A 20,434-nucleotide genomic window follows, 5' to 3' on the forward strand; every position below is an offset into this window, starting at 1 on the left:
ATATATTGAGGCACCCCCAGAAAGTAGGATGTAAGTAGTAATTTTTAGCAAATGCTTTATCAAGTTGAAAAATTCCCCCTACTTCTAGATTGCTGAGGTTATAATGGTAAAGGAGTTTAGATTTGCTACACATTTATCTTCACGTATTCAGATCACCACATATTTTCTTCTATTTTGCTAATATGGAAAATTACATTGATTTTTCAAGGTTAGAACAAGTTTGAATTCCTATAATAAACTCAACAACTGACAACAGTTATATATACAGACCCGCATATATATTTACATACGTGTATATATAGATACATATATACATATATATATGAAACATTGGTGAGAAATTTTACATTTTAGGTATGGAAAGATGTTCGTACTCTTATTTTCTTGTAGCATCCTTTTACTTTGTTCTTAATGTAAAGGTAGTTGCACAAATGAAATAGAAAGTATTACCTATTCTTAGTTTTCTGGAAGAGTTTTATACAATTGCTCTGAACTCTAGCTTAAATATTTCAGAGAAGTCATAGACTTACTTTCTTCCAATATTTGGATGCTGGGATATATTTAATTATGTCATAAAATGGTCATCTATTTTGATGATGTTGAATTTCATTAGCTAACATATTTTGAGGAATGGTCAGTGGAATGGGACAAAAATCATTTTCTCATTCTCTAACTTAGAGTCATAGCTTTTGAGCCTCAAGAGAATAGATGGAATGCCTTTCATTTTTGTTTCTGGGACACATTTTATAAATCACACTTCACATTCACCCTGAAGTTTACTAAAGACCACTTGTAAAGCAGTCTACATCTTAGCTTTCTATTCTCATGGAAAGTTAAGTTGCAAATCTAATTCTGTTGATATGTACGATCTCTTCGGGCTTTCTATCTATTACGTGCAGAGTGATAAACAACATCAGACAGGTTTAAATTACGGGAAAACGTAATTCAACAAAATTTACTTTAAAGCTGACTGAAGTGTTACACTCCAATAGCAAAAACAAACAAAAAATTCCTTCAAAAAGAAAATATACATTTTAAGGCAATCCTAAAAGTAAATGAAAAAAAGGTGAATTCACCTCTCCCCATTTTTGATAAATTGAGTACATGAAATTAAGAAGAAATCTCTATGGAGCATCATTAGTGTGGAGGAGCTATTTAATAGGTTATCAAGTCTGTCTTCTACATGAACTCTATACAGTTTTCTTCCAGAAGATAATGGAGGGGAAAAAACAATATTTGGGCAGCAGAAAACAAAACAAAACAACCTCAAATTCCAAAAGTAGAAATAACACAATGAAATTATTTGAGCACAATGAAATGACATGTTTTTATTAAAAATGTAATGCCATTACTTGGTAACTTTTAAAAAATAGTTCATCATATTTGGATAAATAATTACCCCAAAATAAAATGGCACATTATCTTGAAAATCACAGCTTTTTAAAAAAATTGAGTATTAAAAACAGGTCAGAACCACTGAAAAGCAACCAAAACACCATTTATGTTAGAATATTGATTCTATTACAATTTTTTAACAAATAAGTATGGATTATAAATGTGTTTAAATTAAGGCTGTAATTTACAAAGTTAGAAGAATACCAGACAATTCCAAGAAAAGGAGAAGACAAGGACTAAGAAGAAAAATGAAACATTAATTCTGAGGAAATACAAACATGTTAGAGTTTTTTTTTTCTTTTTAGGGCCACACCTGCAGCACATGGAGGTTCCCAGGCTAAAGGTCTAACTGCAGCTACAGCTGCTGGCCTATGCCACAGCCATGGCAACACCAGATCCAAGCCGCATCTGCGACCTACACCACAGTTTATGGCAGCGCCAGATCCTTAATCCACTGAATGAGACCAGGGATCAAACCCGCAACCTCATGGTTCCTAGTCAGATGTGTTTCCACTCCCCCACAACGGGAACTGCTAGATGTGCTTTAAATATCAAAGAATTTATATTTTTAGTTAATAGAATGAAGGAAATATTGGAAAAATTACATATGAATAAGAAATGATAAAAGTTATTAAAAGAATTTGCTGAAATCCATGAATATAAACTAGAATTATGGATGAATCATTTTTTTAAGGATAGTTGGCCTTATAAGTGCTGACAAGATAGAGCAGAATTAATAGTGAAAGTCCCTTGAAATGCCTCACATGAATATGGTGTCAGAAAGCAATCCTCTAAAAAGTTTGAGGAACTGTTATGTCAGGTGCCATTTAAAGTAATCCATGTATGGGGGAGGGAAGCAATGCTTGCATGTTGCCTTCTAGTCCTAAGTAAAAAAAAAAAAAAAAAACCACATAAAAAAACAAACAGAAAAAAAAAGAAAACATTTTTAAAAAAAGATCACATGTGGGATTCAACTAAATCTTTTCAAAATGCTTAATGAGATGGTTTTGCACTCCTTACTCATAAACCTAAAGGAGAATATCTTGCTATCCTGTCCAGATGTTGATGCACCTTCCATTAATAAGAGCTAATAAAAAATTCTATCCAGTTAACAGCCAAATCATCCAGCTAAATACCCCCCTCACACCACACACAGTTTCCTACAAATGTCTCTTAGAGGACTGGCCAAATTTGCCTCCTCAGAGTGAGAAGGTATTGCCAAGGTCTTCCAGAGTCCTCTGAATGGTATTCACACCATCTCCACGTGCCAAGACAAGAGAATCTCTAAATGAGAAACCTGAATTTAAACTTTTCCTTTCCCATAGCTTGGCTTAGGATTTGTCCCTGAATTACTGGACCATTCACCTAATGCTGTCCCCTCTGTTTAGGTGGTTCTTCAAGAGCTATCCACATGTTCTGGCCTTTCTCTTCGCCATTGAGGAGATCAACAAGAACCCCTATCTCTTCCCCAAACAGTCCTTGGGTTATGATCTCTACAATGCCCTAAAAAGTGACCATGAGACTCTGGAAAATGCCCTGTTCTGGCTCTCTGGAGGGAATCAGATTGTCCCTAACTACAACTGCCAGAGACAGAGGAAATCTGGCTATTGTTACAGGAACAGTGTTGGCATTTTCAGCTGAGACTGGAACACTTCTGGAGCTATACAAAATCCCTCAAGTGAGCGGGTCTGTGTTCTGATGAAAGATACTCTACTGTTCCCAAATGCCTTTCCTTCTCATGCAATCAAAGGGAAAGTTGGAAGCTGTGTGTATGCATTCTACAGAGTTAAAAACACATCCCACATTTTAAATTCCATATATCTACAAAACAAAAACAGACTCACAGACATAGAGAAGAGACTTGTAGTTGCCAAAGTGGGGGTAGGGGGTGGGATGGATGGGAGTTTGGGGTTGGTAGATGCAAATTATTACATTTAGAATGGATAAGAAATGGGAACTACATCTACTCTCTTTTGATAGAACATGATGGAAGATAGTATCCAAAAAAAGAATGTTGGTATATATATATATGAATGACTGGGTCACTATGCTCTACAGCAGAAACTGGCACAACACTGTAAATCAACTATACCTTAACAAAATAAATTAAAGAAACACACCCCAGAGACTTCAGAATGGGAGATGATTACCTGAGTTGGGAAGGAAAAGGGTGATGAAAGAGAGGTGCAGTCAACACTTGGAAGCTCAACTCAGATTCATGCTCAGGACCAAGACATCCTTCCCAGAGCTAATGGGAATACTGACAGATGACAGCTCACAGCTCATTACATTACAGGAAATGCCCAGAGCACAAGGAATTGCCTCACCTAAGGACATAACCCTCTCAGGGCCCAGCCAGAAGACAGTGTCTGGCAGGCATGGGAGTAAGAAGACTGGTTAGCATTCTAAATTTGGGACAACACTGGAGGGTCATCCCAGCTCAAGAGATCTCAGAGGACTGGCTGAAACTCAGTTGCAAGTGTTTTGTGTTTCAGCATTTCCTTCTTCCTATTCCTGCCTTGTTCTATTCCCACAGGTGTTTCTGTGGAGAACCATCCCATAAAGTTTTCACATGGATATCTCTATCTCCGGATCTCTTTCCAGGGAAAGATCTCCGACCAGCATCTGGCAGGACACATTACTTCTAGATGAGCATGGCAACATTAGGTTAGGAAAGTTCAGTTCTAGAATAATTACTTTTTAGAATATCAGCAAGGATAAATTTTGTAATCTCCAAGATAATCTCAGTAATGTTGTGGTAATAAATTTAATCCAGTAATAAAGATTTCATTTTAAAAGGTTGATTTATTCAGAGTTTACATCAATCATCAGTTGTTAGTGTGAAAATAACTCTTTCTCAAAAGTCATACAGTGCAAGGCTGATGGAGTCACCATCATGAAACTGGTATACACTCTGCAACACATGCCTTCTTCAGGTGCCAATAGAAGGAGATAATAAGCACAGAAGAATCTTGCATTTTCTCTTTTAATCTTTGTTTTGAAGATGATACCATTGGTCACAAGTAACCACATGCCTTCTCTAAAAGCAAGGGATCTAGGAAACATAATCTTGTCTGTGCCCAGAATGACATGAGAACTGTATAATGTCCACTGAAGTCTCTTCATTTTCATCAAATAAGCAAGCCACCCTCCCTGTAATTGGAATTGGTTCAATTGAGAATTGGTTCATCTCTTCCCATGGAAGGCAACATCAAAATCTCCTAAACTAAGAACTGTGCTTTCTTTTCTTATTTAGGTCACATATGATCCTTTTGACCGAGTGACAAAGATCAATTTCCATCTCTTTATCAGATGGCCAGCAAGAACAGCTCTCTCATCCAGGGATTGGTCTGGTTATTGCTACATTTTGGCTGGACCTGGGTGGCACTCCTTTTCTCTGATGATAGAGCAGGGGAGCATTTCCTCTGGGACCTGAAAGCAGAGATGCTACAGAAAAGTATATGTGTGGCCTTTACTGAAAAGATTCCCACCACTAAGAGAACATACAGATCAACTGATATAAATTTCTTGACCAGGAATAGAGTTTCATCTGCAAATGTGCATATAATATGTGGTGATGAGGCAAGCTTCATGACTCTCAACATGGGACGAGATTTTTATTTAACCTTGGACAAGGTGTAGATCTTGGTAGCAAAGTGGGATATTGTTTTGAATGAGGTGGACAGCATACTGCACTCTTCCCATGGAAGTCTCTCCTTTTCACTCCAGAAGAGGGAAATCCCAGGTTTTGAGCACTTTCTCAAGAAATTTGATCCTTCCCAATACCCAGAAGACTTTTACTTCAGTAAAGTGTGGCTTCTCGGTTTTGATTGTGCACTTGTTGGGTCACACTATGGAAAAGTCAATGACTGCCCACCAAATTCTTCCTTAGAGTTTATGGCAATAAATATTGACATGATGACCATGTCTGACTCCAGTTATTTAATCTATAATGCTGTGTATGCAGTGGCCCACGTGCTCCATGAAATGCTTTCCATGGAAACAGAAATGGCATCTCCAGAAGTAGACAAGCCCATACTTCTTCCCTGGAAGGTAAGGTCCTTCAGATGCATGTCGTGAATAAACAGCTGCTTGATATATCATTATATTTTATTGAGATACAGTATCATGACCAGATTTTTTGTCTCAAGATCCACAGGATTAGGCGCAATGGATGGAGATTTCCTTCGCATGGATTATACATAGATCTATAAATGCTACATCTCTTTGGAGAATTCTGCCATTTGGGACTTTAACAATCTATGAAATTAAAAGTTACACCCAATATGGAGTTCCCTTCATGGCTCAGTGGCTAATGAATCCAACTAGTATCCATGAGGATATAGGTTCAATCCATGTCCTCGCTCAGTGGACTGGGGATCCAGTGTTGCCATGAGCTGTGGTGTAGGTTGCAGACGCAGCTCAGATCCCATATTGCTGTGGCTATGGTGTAGGCAGCAGCTGTAGGTCCCATTTGACCCCTAGCCTGGGAACTTCCATATGCCGTGAGTTCGGCCCTAAAAAGTAAAAAAAAAAAAAAAAAAAAAGCCCAATAAAACATTTCTAATGTATGTTTCAATAACTTTAAACATGAAAGACAATTCATAACAAAGCATTCAGGAATCAACAATTAGTAAAATCTATACATTTCCTTGGAATGTACCCAATGACAAAAACGCAGAGAACTCCAAATGTCTGTCTTCCAAGAAAGTGTTAAATATCTGGCTAAAAAATTATCAAAATTGGAATTCCCATTGTGGCACAGTGGAACTGAATCCAACTAGTATCCATGAGAATGCAGGTTCAATCCCTGGCCTTGCTCAGTCGGTTGGGAGTCCTGTGTTGCCCTAAGCTGTGGTGTAGTTTTCAGATGTGGCTCAGATCCCAAATTGCTGTGGCTGTGGCATAGGCTGGCAGTTGTAGTTCTGATTCAACTCCTAATCTTGGAACTTCCATATGCTGCAAGTGAGGCAAAAAAATTTTTTTAATTTAAAAATTATCAAAATTAACTTTTTTCAGAATACCAGCATCCAAACAAAAGCTTCCAACATGGAGAATGTTCAATAAAGTAAAAAAAGAGAGAGAATTTTAGTACAGAGCTTCTTGACGTTTTAGTTTACTCTGGTACCATTCTTTATTCCTCAGCTGAACAGAGACCTTTTAAATAGAAACCAACATTCTTACTACAGGTTACTGTAATAGAAAGAACTATGCGAACCTTATTTTAAATATTATGATTGTTTGTTTTGACCAACCTGGTGGCTTTCTGATGGACTGAAGTAAGATTTACCTTCATTTTGTCTCTCTTTGAACATTTTTAGGACTGAGAGGGCTAAGGGAGTGTATGTTGAAAATACATAAAGGTAAATATATTATCTTTCACCTGGTCAGAGATAATAATGGGAAATACTATATAAAAACTCTAAAACATTGAAGGAAAGGCTGGGGAAAGATATGCTTTGGATAAAAACAAGGGCTTTGAAGAGCTCCCACATATCCCATAGAATCTATAAGATCATGCACAGTTCTTGGCTAATGATCAGACAATACCCCCAAGAAAGCCCAAGGCACTCAATTCTGCTGAAGGTCAATCAGATTTCATTCAAGAGGGAAATGAAGGCTAAGGCAGAGCTGTAACTGCAAGGCTGGATGTTAAAGGCTTGCTCTAACACACAAAAGAGCTCACATGCAGAGACAGGGAAATAATTCTTTGAAATTTTATATGCATTTTTGGCATTTAAGAAATCTCTGTTGAATCACTAGCTGCTCCTAGTGTAATGGAAGAAAGACTTCAGTGAGCACATAAAACAAAGGATACACAATTTACAAGACTGGATCAGAAAATACCCTAAATAAATTAACAAAGCTGTTACAATAAGCAACAAGCACTAGAGGGAAAAACTTGATTTCCAGAGTTGTCACATTCTGATATTTCACATAATGAGTTTTTATTTTTAAAAAAATGAGTTCTAAGAAGTGACAAGGAACAGTGGCTCAGGCTTAGGAAAAATTAGTTAACAGAATGGTCCCTGAAGAAGCCCTCAGGGGTTACTAGACAAACACCTTATCTGGTTGAACACTTTTGGTTTATGCTCTAGACAGAATTAGAGGCCATGGATACTGACACCTTGATTTTCTATTTTCTTCTGTCTTTTTCCATGTCTCATCTTGAGGTATAAGAAAAACCTTGATAATCAAAGAGGAGTGTTTTGTGGTGTATCTAGGAATAATAAACATTTTGCTGTTTTGGGAGATGAAGAAAGTCAAGTTTGTATAGTTCATTTCAACCCTAATAAAACATGAATTAAAGCACAGAATTAGCATATGAATGAGCAGATCCATCCACTCTTATGTGCCAAAATAGAAGTGTTCAAATAAAAATTTGTATATGAATCTTCATAGTAGCACTGTGCATGAGCCAAAAATAGAAATAACCCCAATATCCATCAGATGTTGAATGGATAATCAGATGGTAGTATGTCCAAGCAATGTAATAATAATCAGGCATTAAAGGAAATACATCACTGATACACAACCTTGAAACTTTGGTCTCAGTGAAAAAGCAGACACAAAAAGGAGTAATATTGTAAGATTTCATCCATATGAAATGTGCAGAACAGGCCTGTCTATAGAGAAATAGTGAACTAGTGGTTGCCAGCAGCTAGCTTCATGAGGTAATAGAGTATGACTGGTTAATTAATATGTGGATTCCTTTAGGATGATGACAACATTTTGGCAGTAGATGGTGATGATTGCACAACACTGTGAATATACAAAAGCACACTGAATCATACCCCTTTAAAATGGTGAATTATCTGTTATGTGAATTTTAACTTAAGTGAAAAAAAATAAAGTTTTTATCATCTTCCAGGACAGAGGGTCAAGAGTTCCTATGGTTCAAGGATTAAAAAGCTATATTAACAATATCATTAATACTCTATGAATTGTAGGTTTCAGTTTTCCCTCCTAGGGAGGGTATTAATTCCACGATCACCAGAGAATCATACTCTTGGCCAAAAATGTCCAAATGCAGTAAAAGAAAAATTCCATGTTGTACCCATTTTAAAACATAGGCATTTCCGGAGAGAGGACAAGATGGTGGAGGAGTAGGGGGACACGCTCGCCCTCTCCCACAAACACAACAAAAAAAAAGCACATCTACAGAATAAATGACTCCAACAGAACAGCAACCAATCGCTGGCAGAAGAACCTAAACTCCAATAATGGCAAGAAGTTCGTGACATTACAGGGCAGAACGGGAGAAAAGAGGAGAGTGAGAGAAGGTGAATCCGAGCGGGAGGGCGCTCCCGAAAGGGAACTGTGGAGGAGAAAGGGATCCCGCACCCTGGAAAGTCACCTACACGGGGGAAAGATCAAATGAACCACAGGAATCTCCAGATGCAGAGAAGAGTATAGCAGTAAGTTGGAGTACAGAAAAGCCGATCAAGAACCGAAGGGACCATCTGAACTACGGGCACAGTCACCAAAAATTGAGACGCCTGTGTGGGGTTTGGGCACCAAGACCTCAGCTCCAGAGGTTAGTCCCCGGGCTGGGGGGGGCGGGGCGGAGCGGAAACTGCTTGGGAGGTCTAGAAACCATTTGACAGGGCAGAGACTGCCTGGGAGACTAGAAAACAAAGCTGTCGCAGAGAAAGGGAGCAATACTCTAGGGGCAGGGAAGTGGAAAGCCGCATCAGAGGGAACCTGGGAAAAGAGCCTGGTCTGCGCCCGTGCTGGGGAGGGGAGAGAAGAAGGGGTGGGTCCCCATAGAATACCCCCCACGCCACAGCAAGCTTACAGGCCCGCTAGCTAGCTGAAAGCTGTGCTTCCCAGTGCATCCCCTCCCCCCACCCCCACCACCCCCTACGCTCTCGCCAAACCTGGGGCTGCCTGCCATCCAGGAGGGCTGGCCTCAACAATTGCCTGAAGCCTACCACCGCAGGGGCTGTCCCTGCACAGGCCTGCTTGCCCTTTGGAGGAGCTACACTTCCACAGAGTAGCACCAAACACCACCAGCCCCCGAGAAAAGGCCTGCAGCCCAGAAAAGCTAGAACAAGCCTAGCCAGGCAGTGAATAGATCTGCCTAATTCCCGGATGGTTTTTGTGAGTTGGGCTGCCCCAGGGAGGAGCCTCTTCGGTTTCCAACGGCCCTGCTACCCACCCTAGCCCCCAGGGGGTGCCCTAGTGGATCAGCTGCATAGGACTGCCAGCTCCAGGCAGGACCCCCTACAGCCCAGAAAAGCTGCAACAAGCCTGGCCAAGCCGGGAAAAGATCTCAGACGGTCTTTCTGAGTTGGGCTGCCCTGGGGAGGAGCCTCTTGGGTTTCCAGCGGCCCTGCTACCCGCCCAAGCCCCTAGGGGGTGCCCCACTCCCATGGAATAGCTGCTCAGCACCACCAGCCCCCCTAGAAGAGCCCCTGCAGCCCAGAAAAGCTGCAACAAGCTTGGACAGACTTTGAAAAGATCTGCCTACATTCTCGGGCCGTCCTTCTGAGTTGGGCTGCCCTAGGGAAGAGCCTCTTAGGTTCTCAGTGACCCAGATAGCTGCTCCAGCCCCCAGAGGGTGCTGCACTCCTGAGGAACAGCTGCCCAACACCGCCAACCCCCTGCAAGAACCCCACAGCCTAAAAACACCAGAGCAAGCTCTGCATGACCAAGTGAAATCTGCTACTATCCTGGTGTGGACCTCCCAGTCCTGTCTGCCCACAGGAAGTCCTCCTTTGCTTCAAAGAAACACTGTTAGCCCCATCAACACTCCAGAAAAGCCACACTGCCTCAAAAAAGATTGACCAACAACGCCAGCCCTCAGGAAACATTCCACGGCAGTGACAAGGCAAACACTGCCCGATAACGGAGAGTACAACTCCCTCAGGAGAAAGAAAACAACAAGCAAGATGAAGAAGCTGAGAAACCACCCCCAGTCAAACCAACAAGAGAACTCACCTAAAACAGTCAACAATGAAACAGATCTCTGCAGTCTGACAGACCTGGAGTTCAAAAGAGAAATAGTGAAAATACTGAAGGAATTAAGAGAAGATATGAACAGTAATGCAGATACCCTCAGAAAGGAACTAGAAAATATAAGGAGGAGCCAAGAAAAACTAGAACATTCATTTGCAGAGATGCAAACTGAACTAAGGGCAGTAAAAACCAGAATGAATAATGCAGAAGAACGAATCAGCGATATGGAAGATAGAATAATGGAAATCACTCAATCCGGTCAACAGACAGAAAACCGAATCAAAAAACTGGAAAGCAATATAAGAGACCTATGGGATAATATAAAGCGGGCCAATCTACGCATAATAGGAATTCCAGAAGGAGTAGAAAAAGATAAGGGGATGGAAAATATATTTGAAGAAATTATCGATGGAAACTTCCCAAATCTAAAGGATACTGGGTTCAAGATACAAGAAGCACAGAGGGCCCCAAACAAACTGAACCAAATAGACCCACAGCAAGACACATCATAATAAAATGGCAAAAGTTAGTGATAAAGAGAGGATCCTAAAGGCAGCAAGAGAAAAACAGAATGTTACCTACAAGGGAACCCCCATAAGAATATCAGCTGACTTCTCTACAGAAACACTACAGGCCAGGAGGGAATGGCAAGAGATATTTAAAGTGCTAAAAGGAAAAAATATGCAACCTAGAATACTCTATCCAGCAAGAATATCATTTAAAATAGAAGGGGAAATAAAAATTTTTTCCAACAAACAAAACTTAAAGAATACTGCAACACAAAACCCAGGTTAAAGGAAATATTGAAAGGGCTTCTCTAAACCAAAAAGAAAGGAAGGAAAGGGAAGAAAAAAGAAAAGAAAAAAAAAGAAGAAGAAGAGGAAGAACTAGGACTGAGGAAATCACAATCAGAGAGCAGTCACTCAAATAAGCGAGCATACAGATTTAATCATGAACATGCTTCAAACAAAATAAAATTAAAAAGAAAAAAATAAAGTCATCAAAACCATAAAATGTGGGCAAGGGATGTTAGGAAGTAAATAACCCTTTTTGTTTGTATGTATGTTTCTCTTCTTAGTTTTAATATAGTAATGAAGTGTTTGAACTTACACGACCATCAGGCTAAAACACACAATTATGGGAAGGGGTTAGCATACTTAAAAAACAGGGCAACCACAAGCCAAAACCAAATATTGCATTTGCAAAAAATGAAAAAAGAAATACACTCAAGCAGATAATAACAGGAGACCACCCAACCAAAAAAAAAAAAAAGAAGAAGAAGAAGAATGGAGAACCATAGAATCAACTGGAACACGAGGTTCAAATGGCAATAAATAATCATCTATCAATTATCACCTTAAATGTCAATGGACTGAACGCCCCAATCAAAAGACACAGAGTGGCTGAGTGGATAAAAAGGCAAAAACCTTCAATATGCTGCCTACAAGAAACTCACCTTAGGACAAAAGATACATATAGATTGAAAGTGAAAGGGTGGGGAAAAATATTTCACGCCAATAGACATGACAGAAAAGCAGGAGTCGCAACGCTCATATCAGACAAAATAGACTTTAAAACAAAAGACATAAAGAAAGACAAAGAAGGACACTACTTAATGATTAAGGGATCCATCCAAGGAGAGGATGTTACTATCGTCAACATATAGGCCCCAAATATAGGAGCACCCAGATACATACATCAAATATTAACAGACATAAAGGGAGATATTGATGAGAATACAATCATAGTAGGAGACCTTAATGCCCCCCTCACATCAATAGACAGATCCTCTAGACAGAAAACCAATAAAGCAACAGAGATCCTAAAGGAAACAATGGAAAAGTTAGACTTAATTGATATCTTCAGGACACTACATCCAAAAAAAGCAGAACACACATTCTTCTCAAATGCTCATGGAACATTCTCAAGAATCGACCACATATTGGGACACAAAGCTAATCTCAATAAATTTAGGAGCATAGAAATTATCTCAAGTATCTTCTCTGACCACAATGCCATGAAATTAGAAATCAACCATGGGAAAAGGAAAGAGAAAAAACCTACTGCATGGAGACTAAACAACATGCCACTAAAAAACCAATGGGTCAATGAGGAAATCAAGAAGGAAATTAAAAACTACTTTGAAACAAATGATAATGAAGACACAACCGCTCAAAATCTATGGGATGCTGCGAAAGCAGTGCTCAGAGGGAAATTTATAGCAATACAGGCCTTTCTCAAAAAAGAAGAAAGATCCCAAATCGACAACTTAACCCTCCACCTAAATGAATTAGAAAAAGAAGAACAAAAAAGTCCTAAAGTCAGCAGAAGGAAGGAAATTATAAAGATCAAAGAAGAAATCAATAAAATAGAGATTCAAAAAACAATAGAGAAAATTAATAAAACCAAGAGCTGGTTCATTGAAAAGGTAAACAAAATTGACAAACCCCTGGCCAGACTCACTAAAAAGAGGAGAGAAAGAACCCAAGTAACCAAAATTAGAAATGAAAAAGGAGAAATCACAACAGATACAGCAGAAATACAAAAAAAACCATAAGAGAATACTATGAACAACTATATGGCAACAAGTTTGACAATCTGGAAGAAATGGACAATTTTCTAGAATCTTACAGCCTGCCAAAACTGAATCAAGAAGAAACAGACCAACTGAACAGACCAATCACTAGAAATGAAATTGAAGAGGTCATAAAATCACTCCCTACAAATAAAAGTCCAGGACCAGATGGCTTCACAGGTGAATTCTATCAAACATATAAAGAGGAATTGGTGCCCATCCTCCTTAAACTCTTTCAAAAGGTTGAAGAAGAAGGAATACTCCCAAAGACATTCTATGATGCCACCATCACCCTCATTCCAAAACCAGACAGAGATACCACCAAAAAAGAAAACTATCGCCCAATATCATTGATGAATATAGATGCAAAAATTCTCAACAAAATCTTAGCCAACCGAATCCAACAACATATCAAAAAAATTATACACCATGACCAGGTTGGGTTCATCCCAGGTTCACAAGAATGGTTCAACATATGCAAATCAATCAGCATCATACACCACATTAACAAAAAAAAAGTCAAAAATCATATGATCATCTCAATAGACGCAAAAAAAGCATTTGACAAAGTCCAACATCCATTCATGATCAAGACCCTCGCCAAAGTGGGTATAGAGGGAACATTCCTGAACATAATCAAAGCCATTTATGGTAAACCCACAGCAAATATAATACTCAATGGGGAAAAACTGAAAGCCTTCTCACTCAAATCTGGAACAAGACAGGGATGCCCACTCTCACCACTGCTCTTCAACATAGTTTTGGAAGTCCTAGCCACAGCAATTAGACAAACAAAAGAAATAAAAGGCATCCACATAGGAAGAGAAGAGATCAAACTGTCACTGTATGCAGATGACATGATACTATACATAGAAAACCCTAAGGACTCAACCCCAAAACTCCTTGAACGGATTCATAAATTCAGCAAAGTAGCAGGATATAAGATTCACATTCAGAAGTCAGTTGCATTTCTGTATACCACCAATGAAATATTAGAAAAGGAATACAAAAATACGATACCTTTTAAAATTGCACCTCACAAAATCAAATACCTCGGAATACACCTGACCAAGGAGGTAAAGGACCTATATGCTGAGAACTATAAAACTTTAATCAAAGAAATCAAAGAAGATGTAAAGAAATGGAAAGATATTCCATGTTCCTGGATTGGGAAAATCAATATTGTAAAAATGGCCATACTACCCAAAGCAATCTACAGATTCAATGCAATCCCTATCAAATTACCCATGACAGCTTTGACAAGGGAGGCAAGAACATAAAATGGGAAAAAGAAAGTCTATTCAGCAAGCATTGCTGGGAAACCTGGACAGCTGCATGCAAAGCAATGAAACTAGAACACACCCTCACACCATGCACCAAAATAAACTCAAAATGGCTGAAAGACTTAAATATACGACAGGACACCATCAAACTCCTAGAAGAAAACATAGGCAAAACACTCTCTGACATCAACAGCATGAATATTTTCTCAGGTCAGTCTCCCAAAGCAATAGAAATTAGAGCAAAAATAAACCCATGGGACCTCATCAAACTGAAAAGCTTTTGCACAGCAAAGGAAACCAAAAAGAAAACAAAAAGACAACTTACAGAATGGGAGAAAATAGTTTCAAATGATGCAACCGACAAGGGCTTAATCTCTAGAATATATAAACAGCTTATACAACCCAACAGCAAAAAAGCCAATCAATCAATGGAAAAATGGGCAAAAGACCTGAATAGACATTTCTCCAAAGAAGATATACAGATGGCCAACAAACACGTGAAAAAATGCTCAACATCGCTGGTTATAAGAGAAATGCAAATCAAAACTACCGTGAGATATCACCTCACACCAGTCAGAATGGCCATCATTAATAAATCCACAAATAACAAGTGCTGGAGGGGCTGTGGAGAAAAGGGAACCCTCCTGCACGGTTGGTGGGAATGTAAACTGGTACAGCCACTATGGAGAACAGTTTGGAGATACCTTAGAAATCTATACATAGAACTTCCATATGACCCCGCAATCCCACTCTTGGGCATCTATCCGGACAAAACTCTACTTAAAAGAGACACGTGCACCCGCAGGTTCATTGCAGCACTATTCACAATAGCCAAGACATGGAAACAACCCAAATGTCCATCGACAGATGATTGGATTTGGAAGATGTGGTATATATACACAATGGAATACTACTCAGCCATAAAAAAGAATGACATAATGCCATTTGCAGCAACATGGATGGAGCTAGAGAATCTCATCCTGAGTGAAATGAGCCAGAAAGACAAAGACAAATACCATATGATATCACTTATAACTGGAATCTAATATCCAGCACAAATGAACATCTCCTCAGAAAAGAAAATCATGGACTTGGAGAAGAGACTTGTGGCTGCCTGATGGGAGGGGGAAGGAGTGGGAGGGATCGGGAGCTTGGGCTTATCAGACACAACTTAGAATAGATTTACAAGGAGATCCTGCTGAATAGCATTGAGAACTTTGTCTAGATACTCATGTTGCAACAGAAGAAAGGCTGGGGGGAAAATGTAATTGTAATGTATACATGTAAGGATAACCTGACCCCCTTGCTGTACAGTGGGGAAATAAAAAAAAAAATAAAAAGCTATTGAAACAATGAAAAAAAAAAACATAGGCATTTCCTTAGAGAAGTCTCACCAAACTTCATGGCTCAGGGTTGCACCAAAACCCAGGACTAAGGCATGCTTTGCACAATGTGAACATTGCATTCAATTCCTTCTCTCCTTGTTTTCAGGATGACAGACCAAGTTTATATCACTGGAGTCTGAGAGATGGTAAACACCCAAACAAAACTTAGTTTTTACCAACAAGAAAGCTTGAGACTGGGGAAGTGGGCAAGAATGCTTGCTTTGTGAGTATGGGTGTTCCATCTCTAATTTGAATGCACTTTTCATTTTTCAATCTCTCTTTTCTTCTAGCTTCACCCATTCCTGGTTAAAATCCAATTTACAGACACTGCTGGGGAGCATGTGTCCTTAGATGAAAAAAGAAACCATATGGTATGCCGTGAGTTTTCCAGGTGGTCTTGGGCTCCTGGTTAAAGTGGGAGAGTTTGGCTCCAGTGGCCTATATGACCAAGGTTTAGTGATCAATGATGAAATGATAGATTGGCCTATTAGATTCAAAGAGGTATGACATCTTTTCAAGACTAAATGTGTACATTGTAAAGCTATGAGAGCAGAATTCTCCTCCAAGATGAAAGTGTGCACCCATTTAACTGAGCAGTAAACTTTCTCTTTGAATGCAACATCTTGACTTCATAACGTGAAATCTTATACACATTTTGAGCAAATGTCTAGAAAGAGCAGGTTTGTATAACTAATTTTTAATTGAAGTGTAGTTGTGACTAATATTATATAATTTGCAGGTGTTGAATATAGTGATTCACAAATTTAAAGGCTATACACTACTTATAGTTATTCTAAAATATTGGCTATATTCCCTGTGTTGTACAATATATCCTTGTAGCTTATTTTATACATAATCATTTGTACTTATTAATTCTGTCCCTCTATTTTGCCCTTCCTTTCTTCCCTCCCCCTACTTCTAACCACTAGCTTGTTCTCTGTATCTTGGGTCTCTTTATTTTTAGTTATATTCACTAATTTGTTGTTTATTTTACATTCCGCATAGGAGCTTTACCATACAGTGTTTGTATGTCTCTGTCCATCTTATTCCACTTAGCATAATACTCTCCAAGTGTATTCATGTTACTGAAAATGGCAAATTTTCATTCTTGAGTTATATCTATATATCTATACCTATCTATATAATGTGATATATATATATATAATAAATGTGATAAATATATCACATTTATGATGTGGTGATAATATAAATATATCACATTTATTATATGCATATATACACACACACACACATATATATCACATCTTCTTTATCCATTTATCTGTTGATGGATGCTTAGGTAACTTCCATACCTTGGAAACTGTAAATAATGCTGCTATGAACATTAGTATGTATGCATCTTCAAATTAGTGAGGGTTGATGGAGTTTGTTTCTTTTTTGTTTGGTTTGGTTTGGTTTGATTATATACCCAGGAACAGAACTGCTGGGTCATATGGTAAATTTTTTTTAGGGCTTCACCTACAGCATATGGAAGTTCCCAGGATAAGGGTCGAATCAGGGGCTGCAACTGCTTGCCTATGCCACAGCCATAGCACCACCAGATACGAGCCACATCTGTGATCTACGCCATAGCTAACAGTAACACCGATCCTTAACCCACTGAGCGGGGCCAGGGATCGAATCCCGTGTCTTCATGGATACTAGTCAGGTTCAAACCACTGAGCCACAATGGGAATGCCTGGTAATTCTATTTTTAGTTTTTAAAGAAGGCTCCACACTGTTTTCCATAGTGGCTGAACCAGTGGCTGCTTTTCTTATTATTAGGCTCAGTTACCTGGAATTGACAGCCTTCTATGCAGCCAAGTATGAGAGCAGAGTCAATTTTTTTTTTTTCATAAAAAACCTCAGAATCATGACCACATGGATATCTGCACTGACAGGAGTGGCAGATGAGGTGGTTAAATCAGAGACAAATCAAGGTTTGTTGCCAGTAATGTATGAAATCAGAGATGTAATTATTTGGTAAAATTCTGGCTGTTTCTATAAATATTTAAGAAGAAAGTGGAAATATAACCCTCATATCCCACACTCGGATGTTTAGCTAATATCAATAAACTGGGGATGGGAAAGAGACCTAGAGATATAATCAAAGGTGAAATATCCTTTCTTCTTCTAAAAGGAATATAGATATCCACCAATAGCCATTAATCATATACAAAATCATGACCAATGACTCACTATTTTTCCTTTCAGACACCGAAATCTGTGTGTAATCTGAGTTGCAGTTCAGGATTCAGAAAAATTCCACAAGAAGGATGGCGTATTTGCTGCTTTGCTTGTGTTTTTTGCCTAAGAGACATATTTCCAACCACACAGGTATAAAAACTTATCATCACCTAGGATAACTCCACCTCTCACCTATTTCTCAACAAAAAAAAGAAAATTGAGGGGTTTGGCAAAGCAGTCATCAAGCACCAGTTTCTCAATTCCTGTCTTTATTCAGTCTTTCAATTGACTGGGTTTTTTGTGGTGAAATATACATAATATAAAATTATCAGTTTAATTATTCTTATGAGTACAATTCAAGGACATGAAGTACATTTCCACTATTGTGTTACTTTCTCCACTATTCATTTCAAACTTCATCATATCTAACTTAATCTCTGCTACCATTAAACAGTTCTACTTACCCCTCCCCCAAGTCCCTTGAAACATAATTCTAATTTGGTGTCTATTTTAGGAATGTTATATAAGCAGAATCACATAGTACTTGTCCTTTGGAGACTGGCTTATTTCACTTAGCATAACACCTTCAAGATTCACCCACATTAGAGCATGTGCCAAAAATTTTTCTTCCCTTTTCAGCAGAATAATATTGCATTTTATGTATGTACCACATTTGGTTTACTCATTCATCTGTCAATGGATGTTTAAGTAGTTTCCATCTTTTGGATATTGTAAATAGCAATGGTAAGACTATTGTACAAGCACCTGTTCAAGCCCATGTCTTCAATTTGTGGGCAGTATGTACCCAGATGGGAATTCCTCACTCATTTGGTAGTTACATGTTTAATATTTTGGGAAACTGCTAGACTATTTCCCACAGCAGCTACACCATTCTAAATTCACCCCCAAGAATGTACAATTGTTTCCATTTTAAGATCCTCACCAACACTTTCTAATTTGTTGTGTGAACATTACATCAGAGGGCTCAATATGCACAATGCACATACACACAATGAAAGGAAATACTTCTGTTTGCCATATATGTAAATATGGTAGAATTGATAATTTTGAAAATAAAATGTTGAGTCTGCTTTCTCCCCAGATGCAGAGCAGTGTGTCCAGTACTCAGACCAAGAGTATCCAAACAGGGAGAGAAATCGCAGCCTCCCCAAAGTTGTGACCTTCCTGGCCTACGAGGATTCCTTGGGGATGGCACTAGTCTGCATGGCTCTGTGCTTCTGTGCCATAACAGCTGGAGTTTTGTGGGTCTTTGTGCAGCACCGAGACACCCCCATCATCAAGGCCAATAACAAGGCTCTCAGCTATGTCCTGCTCATCTCCCCCTGCCCCTTACTCTTCATTGGCTGTCCCAACACAGCCACATGCATACTCAGACAAATCACATTTGCAGCTGTGTTCACTGTGGCTGTTGCCACTGCTCTGGCCAAAACACTTACTGTGATTCTGGCATTCAAAGCCATGAAACCAGGAGGAACCATGAGGAGATTGCTAGTAACAGGAGCTTCTAACTATGTCATTCCCATCTGCTCCCTCATCCAAGTGATTATCTGTGGAGCCTGGCTGGGAACCTCTCCCCCTTTCCTTGAGATAGACACTCATTCTGAGCCCAAGAGCCTCATCACTGTGTGCATCAAGGGCTCCGTCACTGCCTTCTACTGTGTCTTGGGATACCTGGGCTCCTTAGCTCTGGGGAGTTTCTCCTTGGCTTTCCTGGCCAGGAACCTACCTGACACCTTCAATGAAGCCAAGTTCCTGACCTTCAGCATGCTGGTGTTCTGCACTGTCTGGGTCACTTTCCTCCCAGTCTACCACAGCACCAAGGGCAAGGTCATGGTGGCCGCAGAGATCTTCTCTATCTTGGCCTCCAGTGCTGGGCTACCGGGCTGCATCTTTGCCCCAAAGTGCTACATTATTTTTATAAGACCTGAGAAGAACTCTTTGAAAGGTTTAAGGAATAAAATAAATTCTAAGAGAAAGAGGCATTCAGGTTTATCTCATAACAAGTATCACATGGGATTTTGGACAATAAAACACTAAGATACATAATATTATAGGTGTATTCATTCAGACATTAGAAACCATCAAAACGGTTTCACCAACTTAATCCTCAGGTCAGAACCTTCTCACCTGCCCATTTGTATCTCTCACAAGCATCCTATCTTAATAAATCTATTCCTTGCCTATTGAAAAAAATTGCTTTATCTTTATCAAGGGATCCTCCCCTCTCATTTCATTTACTCAATGAGTGTTATTACATTTATAGTTGTACAATGATCATCACAACCCAATTTTATAGCATTTCCATCCCAAACCCCCAGCCCATCCCCCCATGCCCAACCTGTCTCCTTTGGAAACCATAAGTCCAAGTCTGTGAGTCAGTATTTGTTGTGAAAAAAAGTTCATTGTGTCTTTTTTTAAGATTCCACATGTAAGTGATAGCATATGATGCTGAAGTCTGTCTAACTCCAATTAGCATGATAATTTCTAGGTCCATCCATGTTGCTAAAAATGCCATTATTTCTTTCCTTTTAATGGCTGAGTAATATTCCATTGTGAATATTTTTACCACATCTTTATCCACTCCTCTGTCAATGGACATTGAGGTTGTCTCCATGTCTTGGCTATTG

The 20,434-nt window shown here is 39.1% G+C and overlaps 1 protein-coding gene across 1 annotated transcript; it reads left to right on the plus strand.

The window, feature by feature from the left end:
• The first annotated feature begins 860 nt into the window (after positions 1-860).
• On the plus strand, positions 861-19,844 carry LOC125124680 (vomeronasal type-2 receptor 26-like). The gene is given in 8 exon segments (XM_047774713.1): positions 861-940; positions 2,784-3,018; positions 5,038-5,448; positions 15,890-15,996; positions 15,998-16,100; positions 17,814-17,901; positions 17,904-17,936; positions 18,889-19,844. Coding segments are annotated over 8 exon segments (2,013 nt in total).
• The last annotated feature ends 590 nt before the right edge of the window (positions 19,845-20,434 follow it).

The sequence above is a fragment of the Phacochoerus africanus genome, chromosome 4 (genome assembly GCF_016906955.1).
Source record: "Phacochoerus africanus isolate WHEZ1 chromosome 4, ROS_Pafr_v1, whole genome shotgun sequence".
In the NCBI taxonomy this organism is placed as follows: Eukaryota; Metazoa; Chordata; class Mammalia; order Artiodactyla; family Suidae; genus Phacochoerus; species Phacochoerus africanus.